The following is a 14,827-nucleotide window of genomic DNA, read 5'->3' as shown; positions in this document are numbered from 1 at the left end:
AATAGACTTGGCAGACTACGAACACCGAAGTCAAGCTCACCCCCACCCCTTTCTCTGCTTACTCCTTCAGTGTCTCCAACTTGTTACTCTACTCTCTACAGCATTGTGCAACAGCATGCAATGACCTCTTACCTTTCATAGCTGAAATCACAAAATACATCATTGAGTTCCAAGTCCATAGGAGAATACTATCGGCAGCGTACAGCCCTCACTGCTGTCTCAGCAGCAGCTGGCTAGCACGGCACCGTTTCTGCCTCAGAGCATGACCACATGAGAATCCATGTGACTGTGACATCATAATCGGGAGACTCCGCCCTTCTCCCCACCCTCCCCTGCTCTGAGTGGTGCAGTGAGTAGCCACTCAAAAGCCAGTTGGGAGGGATCTGGCGAGGCACCTGGAGCACTTCCCACCGATTGCAGCACTGTGCCTGTGTGTCTGTAGCCAGTAGTCACATAAGACCCTGTCTTGTCTTATCTCTTGAAGAGAATGAAGTCATAACAGTAGCTGTACCAGACATATCTCTCTCTCTCTCTCTCCCTCTATCTCTCTCTCTTCTCTTGGAAGCAGAATGCAAAAAAGGAAAATAAGACTTTGTTCTCATTCTTATCTTTCACTGGCATCAACAATATCCTCCTGCCATAATGGGTAAGCACACAGAAGTTCATACATACAGTAGTATTGCAAATGCTCTTCTGTGAAGCACTTTGGGCTGCAAACCATTGTATGAAAAGTGCTATATAAATAAAGTGATTATTATTATTATTATGATTAATTGCAAGGGGATGAGAAACGCTCCAGATGCTGGAGAACAGCATATTTCTCTCAAGTGGACTGACATCTCTGATACAACTCATAGGTTCTGCCCTCAGAGGCAATGACTGTACCCACAGTTAATTATTCATATTCCAGTAACACTATGTGGGCTAGGCCTATCATTGACAGGTACGATGGTGCACAATCAGAAGGGAACGGAAAATACTGTAGTTGTGAGTAATGTGTTGTCTGGCTGTGTGTAGACTGAGCTCTCGGATGCCATGGCGACTAGGTGTGATCAGCAAGGAAACAGACACACCCTCCATCTTTCTCTCTCTCTCTCTCTCTCTCATTCGTATGGTAAGCTGATCAGACGCTCGCCACAGCTGTCTCCCTCTGATAGAATATTCTGGACTTAGCGCAAGTCGGCTCTGGCAGCAGCGGGCCTCCATTTTGAATTTCCATTAATACGCCGGTGTCCCCCACACACGGACGGCCACACGGCGCTTCCTCTCCGCTAAAGACAAACATGTCCGTACTGCTGCCGGCTTCGTTTCCAGCCTTCGACTGATGATAATCCTTCCTCCTTTTCCTATCCGTTGTTTGCGCTCACTTGTTTTACTTTCCAGTTTTCCTTCGGTTAATTTTTATTTCACTCGATTTCGCAGTGCCATATGCACACTTGTGCAGGGCGGATATTGTCGGCTCGTATCCCTCCATATGTACATTATTGCCATAATTGCAGTGTCAACATTTAGTCAGTGGGCGCTGCCTGCCTGGAGAGAATACCAAAAAAAAAAAAAAAAAAAAAGTACAAATTTCTGCTGTTTCCATCAAGCAGTTTTATGCCCAGGCATGTTCTAGAGCTGTCCCTCAAATCAGGCACTGGGCTGCCTCATCACGAAAACTTCACCACATTCAACTGTTTGCAGAATCGACTCACGCATCTGAAACAGCCAAAAAGATCCCAAGTCATCTGTAGAGAAAAAAAAAATCCATACAGCTCTTCTCATCACTATGGCGTCAACATAACCTCGCACTGTGCGGCTGCTAGAAGAGGAAAGAGCTCTCACGCACACAAACTGCATGTAAAATTAAATAATGAAGTTTTCTGAGGCAGATTAGACAGCATAATTCTTTTGGATCTCTAAATCATAGGCATATCACACAGTGCAGATGGTGGTGTCCACCACCATCAACGAAGAGAAGATTCAAGCGTTTCACACAACAGAAGTGATGTGCTACTGCTTGCACATGAGTTAAACTATCAAGAAGTACTACTGCACAAGAAAGAGAGAGAGAGGGATATAAAGAGATGAAAGGGTATACAGTATGTGAGAGACATCATTGGAGAGACAAAACACATAGCTGTGCACTTTACTTGTGTACTGTTCTTCATTCTATATTTCCATGGGTCCTTCACAAGGTTTGAATACAGGAAGGGTTGAGAGAAATGGGTTCTGTGTGGAAGCTGCATGTATGGGTGGATATTGCATAAGCTGCTTTTGTTTTGGGCCCTGGAGACAGGTCCCAAACTACTCATGTTTATGTCTGGGGCCCAACCGGGAAAAGTCAGTTGAAAAGATGAGGCACACCCACACACACACACAAGCACACACGCACACACACCGCACACACACACACACACACACAACCTTCTATATGGCACCAGATTTGATAGAAATAAACATGAGGTATTTTTTCTTCCTTCCAGTAACTTCCAGTGCAGCTATATGAAAATATTGTGTTTGGATGGCTTACATTTGACCTGGTCGCATTTGCTAGCTTCAGCAATCCACAATCCAAGTGCATGTCTTCTATAGCCACGGGAGCTTGAGAGAGTAGAGAAAATATTGACCTCTTTGTAGGAAAAATCAGTTTTGTGCCTGAAATATTGTAATTACAGAACAAGCTCAATTCACTATCCACTACAACAAAGCATAGATGCAGCGTGAGAGTGCTGGAAAGCAGTTTGCAAAGGTCATTTTCTGCTGCTAGAAAGAACCCAATTTAATTATGGTCCAGCATTCATATTGTTTTAACAATGTCTTAATTTCTGTTTTCCAAGGCACAGTATGCAACCTCCACTTATTTCTTGAAACCCTTAAAAGGGCCATGTGTTTGTGTTGAAAGACGTGGCTGCTTGTGTCCCTACAGTTCAAATTCCTTTGCACCACCATGAAGCATGTCAATGGCAGCTCTGTCTAAAGCACTGGAGACATTCCTATAATTATGCCCACCAACTGTGCAGAGATGACTTTATCTAACGTGTCAGTCTCACAGGGCTGACTCAGCCAGACTCTTCTAAACCACTGACCAAAGGAAAAATGGTTCTGATATAAAATGGATTTGCGATATGAGTTCTGACATTTGTCTTTCATCATAATCTATTAATGACACTGTGTACAGTACGTAGAAAAGCATTAATGCAAATGAAGGAAAGTACTGGAATGGAATATATACTACACACACACACACACACACATATATACAGAAGAGATAATACAACACTTCACAATATATGAGCGGCTATATAAAAATTACCACCATGTTCAGATGTTGCAAATTACTTTTCTAAAAAACATGTGGTTGTGAGATATACTTATTGTTATATTTTCCAAAAGGTCCACATATTTACAATATATTTCAGTATGTTCCATTCACACGAGGGTACATAAAGTTTCACGATGCTACATCATAAGGTAGGTGTTTTTAGTAAGACTTCTGAAACGCTTTTCATTAAAATCAATATGGCCACAAAGCCACGAGACCCTGCGGTGGCTCCAGCGGGCTCCGATGCCCTCCCCACACCTGTGGACATTCGCTCCAAATCGAACAATTCGTTAACGTTCTACAGCAGCTTTAGCAAAATGGAGGAGGAAGGAGGAGAGATCTGGCGCTCGGCTCCTTAATGGGTTTGCGGCGGCACTCCGGGGTGAGAGCCGCCGCCGCAGCGCAGGGGACCGGCGTGGGCTCTGGCACACAGAGAGCGTCGGTCTGTGTAGCGTTACGCTTCATTACCAAGCAGCTGTTTCCATCTGCGCTACCCCAGGGCGGTTAAACTCTGCCCGTAAATGGAGACGTACTGTAGTTACGGAGCAATCAAGGAAAAACCGAGAGAGAGGCTACGCATCACTCTGCTTACAAACAAAAGCAGGCTCGATACGAACCTTTTTTCAGATCAATCTAAATGGGAAATGTTGACACAGTGACTTCATCATCAAAGCCAGAATAATTCTGTAATATCCCCTCTCATTAAACCAGTGTGTGTGTGTGTGTGTGTGTGAGGGAGAGAGACTGTGCATGTGTGTGTGAGTGTGTACGTTAGTGTGTGTGTGTGTTTGTGTGTATGTGTGTGCTTGTGTGTATGCGTGTGTGTGTGTGTGTGTGTGTTATGTGGGTGTTATTGTTATTGTTTAGAATTATTTTGTATGAAAGGCTTCTCTGACAATATGCATATGGCCCTGTTAGTGTTTAAAGTGAGGCGATGAGAAAAAGGGTTTAGTCATCAGGGAACATCGGAACCGTCTTTCAAGCTGGAATAATTCCCCAGGCCATGGAAAATTAGCTTTCAAGAAGCCCCTGAAAATAAAATCACAGTCTTACAGTAAAAATATTTACCATTTCTACCAAAAGGATGACAAGCTAATTCCCTAGAAGTTAATTCTACTGGCAATGTCGTTTTTTTCCCCTATTCTCTCTTTTAACGATTGTATTTTACTGTATAAAAAAAATGAAAATGCATGAAAAAAATACAAATAATACTAACACATAAACATTTCAATCATCCATTAGCAGAATGCGTGGAAAGAATTTAACTTTAATACAGGGGCACTGCAGAACTACTCACAGAATTTTTTATGCCGTAAAACATTTTGTTATTCTTCCTTCCTGAAGTCTGGAGAGCTGCGATCTCTCTGCGTAGCTTATTCAAGCTTACAGCGCGCGGAGCCATCCTGACTCAAGGCTCGGTCGACCCCAGGCAGACTGAATAATTCACAGCCCAGCATCCCCAATCAAGGCTGTCAGTTAATTAGCTCGCTTATTACACGACTGTACTACAACACAGCCTCATAAGGAGACTCTGGAGGAATACAAAATAAAATAAAGGGAAACAGAGAGAGAGAGCTGAAAGAATGGGCTTTGATTCAGAAAGCCGGGAAGTTTTCCCTGAATAGCGAAAGGGTCTGAAGCATTTTTAAGCCCGCTGTACTCAACCAATCCCACAGACTGACACGCTGGATCAGCCCTGCACCTTACTAAACTCACGCCCTTCCAGGTATACGATAGGAACATCTTTGCAGGAAACAAATTTGATAAGTTGTAAACTCCTCTTGTTCTTCCTCTAACTGAAAACATCAGACGTCCCTCTGAGCTGCAGTGGCTGTTGCTCCTGTTGTTGATGTCGCCATGGTCACCGCTTGGCTGGTTTTAATAGAGCTGGAATGTCAGGGAAAAGGCTTTGTCTTTGGGCATTTGTTTCTGAGACGAAAAGGGAGAGCATAATGAGCTAAATTCAGGCATGGAGAGCCTGAGGAGAGTGGACGGAAAGGAAGGAAGTCAAGTTTGGGAAGGAAGACAATTCTTATACGATGAGGGACCACCGAAATACTTTAGAATATGATTAGATAGATGATAACTAGATGCCTTTTTACTACTGTAGAATCGTGCTTGTGAGAACTGCTACCCGAAAACACACTCAGAAGACTTGCACATAATAAATAGATACAGATAAATCACTCCACGAGATACAAGTTATTTGCTCACTGCCCATCCAGAAGTTCAGTTATATACAACAGCTTCACACTGATGGTTTATTTTTTTTTTAAAGAGTCTACCCTCCTTATGTATTTTTTTTACTTTATTCAGACAGGGGCAGAGCAAAAAGGATCACAGATACAGCTGAGAAAACAGAAAGAAAGTGCCATGGTGGTGCATCAAACTGCCAGCAGCACGGGGCAGGGTTCATATATGGGTATGATTTGAGTTTCCTAACGGATTGTGCCACACACTGATGATTTCTTATTGAATTTCAGAGCTAGAGAGGGTCTGTATGGCTTTAGCCACATCCATGGCAATTTGCGGACCCGAACGAGCGGCTTTGAAGGCGGTTGCGCTGACACACAAAAACAGCCTCTCAGACACTTCTGCTTTGTCTGTGCGAAGGGCTTAGTCCACCACAGAGAAGAGCTACCACCGTGAAGCACGGCTATCCGAATTCCAATTAACTGGCAACATTCCGCCTTTCCCCAAAACCGATCCATCTTCCGCAAAAAAATGAAGGTGATTAGAGGGGCCCCCGAACCGCCTTCTTTCAACAAACTAGGGCGGGTCGCAGTCTCTGCAATAATTGCGGTCATAACCAGGTATGAGAAATTGATAATGCGCCTGTTTATTCTTCACGGGAAGCGGGAAGTCATTGAGGAAGGGGGGTCGCGATTACACTTTTTTTTCGGCGCAGGCTAACTCCGGTAACAGTCGCGTCGGATGCTGGAAAGGGCAGCAGGCGAACGTGGCCTTTCGGAAGAATTTAACAAATGAACTTCATTACGGCAGACCATACGAGGCAGACCCCCTATAGCGCGTGATGCATTGCTCTGACACAAAGCCCGCGTTCTCTCCTCCCACTTCGCCGCTATTGAGTTATGTCAGCGGCAGTGGGAGGGAAGCATGAAAAACAATATAGTTAACCTTCTGGCTGTTGTATGATCTCCCACGTGTTTGTAAATATACGGTACTTGTCTATTCATTTCTAAAATACTTCAAAGCAACATAAGACACTGCTTAACCCACGTAAAAAATCATATGTAGAATGCATCACAGGAGAGCAAGCAGCACTTCGCACCTATAATAACACATAATTGTTCAGTTGCTCTTGGTTTCTTTATAATGATCTCGAGGGGAAGTTCAGGCAACTGAAACTCAACGCTGCAACATAACCACATTTCCTCCAGACAGCCAGCGTCCAAACACACGGGCTTATTGTCACTGGGCTCAGACGGCGCGCTTCTTTAAGGCAGTAACCGCGCTTTGATTTACAGATCTCTAAAGGACTTCGCTCGGGTAAGAATAAGCTCACGCGGCAACCCGGGGAGACTCGCCTGTGATCAGTCAGCTTAATGCGCTCATTTATTAACATTACGGCTGTCAGGGAAAGAAATAACTTTTCAGGGGATTGTAGTACTGTATTAAAAAGGAGAGGGGGCGGGTAGGGGGGGAGCAAACAGACGGCTCGCTGCGGGGAGCGCTGTCCGCGCAAGATTGAGGGGGGTCTTCAGGCGGTCCGGTGCACGTGCGCACGGCGGCTCCGCTCCCCCGGCCTCCGTCGGGCCGACGCCGGCGCGGGCGCGGGGGCCCGGCTGTGCGCCGGACGGGGCCTTCCTCGCGGCGCGCTCCTCCGCGCGGTTTCGCTCGTGACTTATGAGGACGCCTCCGCCGCGGCGCTGCGATTCATCACGCGGGCCGCTCCCCTCTCTCTCGCGTGCGCGCGTCTGTGTGTGTGTGTGCGTGTGTGTGCTCTCGCATTTGTAACGCGGTCCGGCGAGGAGGGGGCCTGTCAGGACGCCGGGCTTCCGGAAAACCTCTGAGCAAGGTAGGTCACCGGGAGGCCTCGGAGCCTGGCCCACTTTTAGTCTTTCAGAACACCTTTAAGTTTCCTCCAACTCGAGGAGCCGGAGACAAGGTGAACCGGGCACCGCCTCACAGCACCACCCTTATGGGCACGACTGAATCACAAGCTTTTCTTTCCTGTGTTCAGAAGAAAATGAGACTCAAAAAGAGGTTCCAAAACAGAATAAAAATAGCAGTCTCAATAATTACTTTTTATTTCTGTACACATTATCTATGTACTGTATGAAAAAACACAAATACTTCATGGGTTTTCAACTTTTATATCATTTTGTCAGGTCTTCAAAATGTTTCCCTGCAGAAAAAGTGTTATCTGGACATTTTAACAATGTAGCTGGAAAGCTGTGGTTTGGGGACATGGTATAAAAAAAAGTGTTTTTCAATTGCTAAATTTCAATTACACAACTTTGAGTTCTAAGTGTTGTAGAGAGGCAATTATGCTTTGTGCCACTGGAAAGAACATGAGGTTAAATGGTACGTAGAAAAGCTAGATAGCAGGCTGCATACAGGCCATTCCTATGTGGCAGCTGAAGCAGGCTTTTAAAACTGACAACTGTCCTGTTTTCTTATAATTTATTTTCCATACATATCATTCAGCAGCACCTGACATCTTTTTACTTCACTGCGTCTACTGTAGCTTTGCAGTATGTACATGCGGCATAGCCTGCTTCACATTAAACCACTGCAATAACTGGATCACATAAAATATATGCATTTGCAACAAACATATTGGATGTTTGTTTTAAGTTATTAAGCAAAAACCAACAGAATTTCACTGAAGCGACACAAATGATCACATTAGGTACAATCAGCAGCTCATGGGTGACTCTTATTTAAACGGGCAGGCTTGTTATTCATGCAAATCTATAAAAGATAAAGTTCAGAATAGCTATCAAGTAAAGTTTCCTATCATCAGCTACCCCCAGAATACTGCAATGAACAAACTGAGCATTATATGACGCTGAAGAGCCCTGTATATCAATGGCAGCTAGGGTGAGTCACCCTGTCCTTCACGACAAAGTGCTATGAGGTCCTTGAAAGTGATGAAATGTGCTATATAAATGCAATTTATTGGCAAGTATCCTTTGGCCTCACAGATAAATTATTGTTTTTTTTTCTTCTTTTAAAATAACAGATGAGGGCATTGCGCAAAGTCGCAGTAACGGTGAAAAAGTGATGATTCTCTGTGGATGAATCCCTTCAGAGTAGAACAAAACAGTGGAGACGGTCCACCTCACCGTTCGATTGAGTAAGACCCTGCTACACAATTACATTACATTACATTACAGGCATTTAGCAGACGCTCTTATCCAGAGCGACTTACACAACTTTTACGTAGCATTTTTACATTGTATCCATTTATACAGCTGGATATATACTGAAGCAATTTCGGTTAAGTACCTTGCACAAGGGTACAACGGCAGTGTCCTACCCGGGAATCGAACCTGCAACCTTTCGGTTACAAGCCCAGTTCCTTACCCACTGTGCTACACTCCGTCCGATAATAAAAGCAAAAGCAAAAGCAATAAAAGCAAAACACACCGATGCCTCCCAAGAAACCCATATAACAAGGAGCTACAGAAATAAAACAGCTGCTCACCACTGCCAAAGCACAAATGCTCTTTAAAAAAATACAGCGAGCAGTTCAGATTTTTCCATAATATTTAGCCAGATTTCAGGCCAATTCAAGAAGACTACATTTTATAATAGCAGCAAAACTGGCAGGGACGGGGGAAAAAGGCCGGTCACGTGAGCTATGTCATATAAATGACAGAGAGATTATCAGAAATAAATGTAATCCAATTCCAGTATAATAATGTAGACAATAGCAGGCTCTTGCTACTGTGTGGATTGAAATATTAAGCACTAATTTCAATGTACATATTTCTCATTTAATTCCAGTGGATTAGATATATAAACCGTCCATTTGAAACCAAAACCCAAAATTGAAGAGTAACATTGAGAGGTTGGCCAATTTTTCCCCCTTGACACAGTAAGTCTACACCATCTTACACTGCGCACTGTTCTTGCGGCAAACCATCTTTGGAACTGCGAAAGGAAGGGCGCTCACTCATCACCAAATACTAAGAAAACATCACTAATTGCTCAGAAGGAAATTGCTCAAATTACACAGGAAGAAAATCTGTCAGTATTGGGACATGTTGGAAATATATTCTGGGAATATTGTGAGGACTTGTGTTTGCAATTACTGGGGCTCCTGGTGAATTACCTAAATCCAAGCATAGCTCAAAATCGGATTGCAAAGTTTACTGAGAGTGCAGTGAAAGACAGAAGTAATGTGGTCTGGACTTGTGGACATGATTTCACCAAATACATTCAATCACAAAAATCTGGTAGATAGCAGATTGGTCAGGTTGTGCTATAGCTTTAGAATTACAGCATATAGTTCTACATTTTACAGTATTTACTATGTAGTTCATAATTTCAGAACTGTAAAAATATTTTAAGTTTTTAATTTACATTTTAATAAAAAAAGTATCAGAAGCCAATATTGAACAGTGCAAAACATGCCCAGCTAGCATGTAATGTAAAAAAAAAAAAAAAAAAAGCTAGCAATGGAAATTAATTTATTAAGTCAAAATTAATGAAGCAGAATTGTGTTTAGTTCATTATTTAAGCATAACCAGAGAGAATGGCAGCATCCAGGCTGCATTACTTATTTCAGGTAAGAAATGAGCTTGATCTTTCAAAGTGAACTAACCTCCAGATTGGCCCGACGTCATTAGGGAAGTTAGCCATTAATCACACTGGACGCCAATTTAGTGAGATGTTAATTATGCTGGAGGAGCCTTGAACGAGAACAACACATTTATAAAAAAGGGGGGGAGGGGGGGGTGAGTATGGAGATGTAGACAGAGGATGGTCTCACTCCCTTCCTTTCTTCCAGAGTAACAGACCGGCCGTGATGCAGCAGCAAACCCTCAGGTGTCTAAGACCCTAATCACACAGGAGTGTGAGTCCCTATTCTGTGCGAATCTTATTTATGTATTTTTATTGAATAGTGGATCATCTGGGGCTGTCTCATACTCTGAGGATCTTCCTGCTAACACACACGTTTCGGAAATGTCCACAGCCTGCCGTCCCTGAGGAGGAGGGTAAAAGGGCGTAATGTCCTCTGCCCTCATTCACACTCTTTGCGTGACACAACCACAGAGCATGAATGAGCCTATATGTTCTTCAAGACAAACGCAGGCAAGCACACGCGTAGACACAGACACACAAGTAAACAAATCGCCAGTCACTGCATAACTGGGTTGTAGACTTGCAAAGAAACAGAGAGGGATAGTGAGAGAGAAAGAGAGAGAGAGTGTGTGTGTAAAGAAGAGAGCATAGGAGACAGAGTAAGAGAAAAGGGGGAAAGGAGAAAGGGCAAGGTCTTTGACATCAGTAATTAAGTTCTTGGTGTCTCTCTGCCCTTACAGAGAAGACTCATGCTCTCTGTGAGTCTAAACATCATCTCCTGGCTTCGCCCTCCGCTCGAGGTAATTGATTTATGGAGGGGGTAATCAGGCGGCGAGCTGCACAGACACTGCCTCTCTCCCAAATGTCACACAAGTTAACAAAGCACACAATCTATTTCATGGGCCCAGCTTCCCTTTAATGGCCGCCTGTCACCCAGTCATTCGTCTCCGCTGCCCCGACTCCGTTCGGCCATCCCTCCATAATCTGCTCTCCGCTGCAGCGATCATGAAACAGCACCCATCATGCCTTTCAGATCACGGGTTTCCTCCGCGGTTCGTTTGCCCGCAGCTCGGCGCGCTCGGGGAGGGGAAATCAGCAGACACGTAACGTTTGTACGCGGGCGCGCAGCGAACGACGCGCTCAACGTCGCTTCGCCAAAGCGGCTCGCTGTACGTGAAATCGGCCGGCTTTGTATGAGTCATTAGATAAGATTACATCTGAATAATTGGAATTCTACATATTTATTATTAGCCAAATGACTTATGCATAATTCAATTTCATATAATTTCATCAGCTCTTTAATGCTCGCTGTCATCGCAAGTTAGAAATCACAATGCCTTTCATATCAAACTACCACAACGCTCTGGATATTAACCTCATTTGTGTTTGTCGGGGCATATGTAGCAATTGCGTCAAATAAAGTCTGAAGTATAATGCTCGAGGTACTTTCACGTATTCTGTGCTACTCCTATGAAATGTCAAATAGACGTGTGCTCATAACATCAAAGGTTCACAGCAAACACTTGAGTGTGTTGTAGTTTGTGTGCTGTGAGAGGCATGAATTATTTTCCATTTTATAAACTCATATTTTGCCCCTCTGCTAGATAACATTGGCCTTTCAAGCTAAGTTGACTGTTAGCCTCCAATTTAAATGCTGTCAACTGCCTGGCACCTGGTCAATACAAAAATCTGCTCAAAAATATTTTTTACTTATTTTTGATAATAATACAATAATACCAACCCACACAAAATGAGCACATACACATGCACACACTCACACAAACACACAAAATCATGCACATAAACACATTCATGCATGCACACCCATGCGCACGTCCACACACACATGCATGCACGCACGCACACCCACATTCACACCCACACATACACATTATGTAGAATACTTCCTGTTTTAGCTGTTATTACCGTGGTAACAATACAGGGCACAAGTTCAACTCAGTCCAGTCAAAATAAGAGCGGACAGTGGAATTCTCCCCAGTATTACCATTGGAGCAACTGCAAGCTGACGTGATCCATGGCACACACTGCATCGGCACATGACAGCTTTATTTAGACAAACTGCATCAAGGTCTGGAGTGCTCCAGAGAGACGTGCGTGTAAGGATAGCGGCTGAAACAGGTAGCAGGATGGAAGGAAAGGTGAAAAGCCTGTGCTGTAGACTGGAATACAACGATGGTGCAAGGCCATATTTCACCCTGCTGTGCATCTGAAACCCCTCTCAGTCACTGGCTTTCAGAACTATATGAGAAGATGAGCAGTGACCTCCGTTTTTGTCAAGCTAGATTAATCAAAGGCACCATCACACGCTGACATCAATATCTAGTCTCGTGTTTGAGGCACACAGACACACACACACACACACACACACAGACACACACACACAGGATGAGCCAGCGATAAGGAATAAAAAAAAAGCTCCAAACGGCCGAGACAGTGCAAGGCCATCGTACAAAAAGGAAATAGGGAAGCACCCATATCCCCGCATGCCCCATAACTTTACCTGGAACGCACTGCAGGACGGCCCATGGGACAGCCTTGGACAAGCCTATCGGTGCAGAATTACCCAGTTTCAACACCCTCATCAGTACATTGCCGTTGCTAACTATCATTAGCACTCCCTACATGATGATGCTTCATTATACTAGGCCTTTCAGAAGAGGCGACAAAGAAGCTGACGGAGAAACAGGTGATGGGTCTCCCCACTTTCCTGTACACCCCACCACAAGTGTCCATAAAGCATTACCACCGAGAAAGGAAATGCATGCCTCTGCTAGTCACTGTGTCTATGAGTTGGTCCACTATGCAGACCACACACGCAATTAACAACTCTTGCTATTCTGCTGAAATCATGAGAAGTGGTTTTTCCCTAATTAAAGAATAAAAAATTGCACTTTTAGCATTAGGCATGCATGTTTTTCCAAGAATGTCTTCAGGCATAGCATTATTGCTGAAGATTGAAAAACTGCCTTAAATATTGGCTGAAAAAAGAAGTGTCCATCTTGTTTATCCAAAATGTTTCTTTTCCACACTCCTGTGATCACTGTAGCCTATTCCAGAAAGTCTTGTTGGTTAAAGTAAGCAAGAGAGAAGTGAAATATTCTTTTTCACACAAATAAACAAAAACATAACCCTTTGTTTAAATTTGAATGTGATTATTTTAACAAAGAGACCCCACAGTGTTATCTTTAGTTTATAACCAGAACATGCTGAGAAACAAACCTTTGAAGAAAATTTAGATAGCTCTGTTCTTGTCTATTTTAAGAATCTTCCTAGTACTTTTTTATTACAAATTTCACTCAGATTCCTGTAATAAGAAGATATAAACTACTTATATAAACAATTTACATATTGCAAATTGTTAAATGATATGTGTAGGTTTCAAATCATACTGTCAGACCATCTGTTTTTACTTTTATTTCACTATGTAGGTGCAATGATTGCAATAGTGGAAGAAAAGCTTGCAGGTGGTATATTTGCCTAACTTTTCACAGGCGTGTGAGGTTCGGGGACTTCCTGTTTCCTGTCTGCATCTCAGTAAAACATGTTGCTGAAAACTGGAGGGACTCTAACTGAAATGTTTCTGAATGGCCTCTAGCGATATTATACAATAGCATGACACAAGCCATTAACTCCCACAACTTTCTGTTAAAGAGTTATCTCAACTCTCCTGGTCTCATTTTCAGCTGAAACTAACAATGCAATTAACATGCTTCCCACGCAAGCGCTGCAAACGAATCCCCATTGTGCTGAATCAACATAACAACATCATTCACACCATCAAACCAATATTGAGCGAACAACAACAGTACAAAGAGAAGACGTTTACACCCTTCAGCTCGTTCACAGGACCACACTCCCGGCCAAGTGAAACTGAACCGCAACGGCTTCTGATTGGCAGGATACAGTACGATTACTGTTCAGAAAACCTTACGAGGTTAGATTTCCCACAAAGCCATAATGACCTTAAACACAGTGTAATGCTATCTCTATACTCGATATTTGAGCAAGTTATTAGCTTTTTAAGTGGGTTCCACTGTTATTTAGGGCTATAGACAAAACCAGAGGCATGCAGATCAAAACAAATTTCTGTAACTGCATTCACAAGAGGTCGACACTGAGGGTTTCATTTTTATAAAAATGCAGATAGGGTGAAATATTATGGGATTTTGGTTTGGAATTAGTTTAAAATGCTTTAGCCCTCTGACTAAAACACAGTTTACAGTTGACCCGATCTTTCCCCAATGCGCTACTAGCTCACGGAAGTCAGAATAGGCTGACTTAACAACCTGAGCTCTTTCTGTGTGTCTCTCCTGGGGGACTTTTTTCCCCCCCCGGAGTCGGTGGAAGAGCTGCCTGAATCGGTGCACTCGACTCCCGCAGGCCCAGACAGCCTCTGGCGGAACAGGAGACGGGCCTCTTCGCACACGCGCTCGCCACAGATGCCACTTTTCTGTTCACAGCGGCTGCAAAACAAACAGATTCTCCAGCAGCTGACTAAGTGGCATCTGCCTAATGACCTGCGACATTAATGGATGTGCACTCTGGATCTCGGCTTGCCTTTAGGAGACTGAGGGGAAATTTTACGCTTCCTACCACTTGAATTTGCATTTCCTCATACCATAAACAGCTAGGCCTAAATATTTGCAGTTGCTGTAAAGCGCCTTAATATATTCATTGGTTTTTCACATGAGGTCTTATACTTGGGGGTTGGTCCTTAAATGC

General features: G+C 43.5%; 1 protein-coding gene across 2 annotated transcripts in view; it reads right to left on the bottom strand.

The window, feature by feature from the left end:
* Positions 1 to 14,827, bottom strand: part of LOC118227768 (nuclear receptor ROR-alpha A) — a 212,837-nt gene that overhangs the window by 53,647 nt on the left and 144,363 nt on the right. The window contains exon 1 of one of the 2 annotated variants that reach the window (XM_035418631.1): positions 133 to 482. The exons of the other annotated variant lie outside the window; for it this stretch is intronic. Coding sequence (XP_035274522.1) covers positions 133 to 163 — 31 coding nt within the window. The 5' untranslated portion in view covers positions 164 to 482. Of the gene's footprint in view, positions 1 to 132; positions 483 to 14,827 lie in introns of those variants that run through there. 2 annotated transcript variants of the gene reach the window in all.

This window comes from Anguilla anguilla, chromosome 5, assembly GCF_013347855.1.
Source record: "Anguilla anguilla isolate fAngAng1 chromosome 5, fAngAng1.pri, whole genome shotgun sequence".
NCBI lineage: Eukaryota > Metazoa > Chordata > Actinopteri > Anguilliformes > Anguillidae > Anguilla > Anguilla anguilla.
The sequence above is the reverse complement of the archived record's forward strand: the minus strand, read 5'-3'. Positions and strand labels throughout refer to the sequence as shown.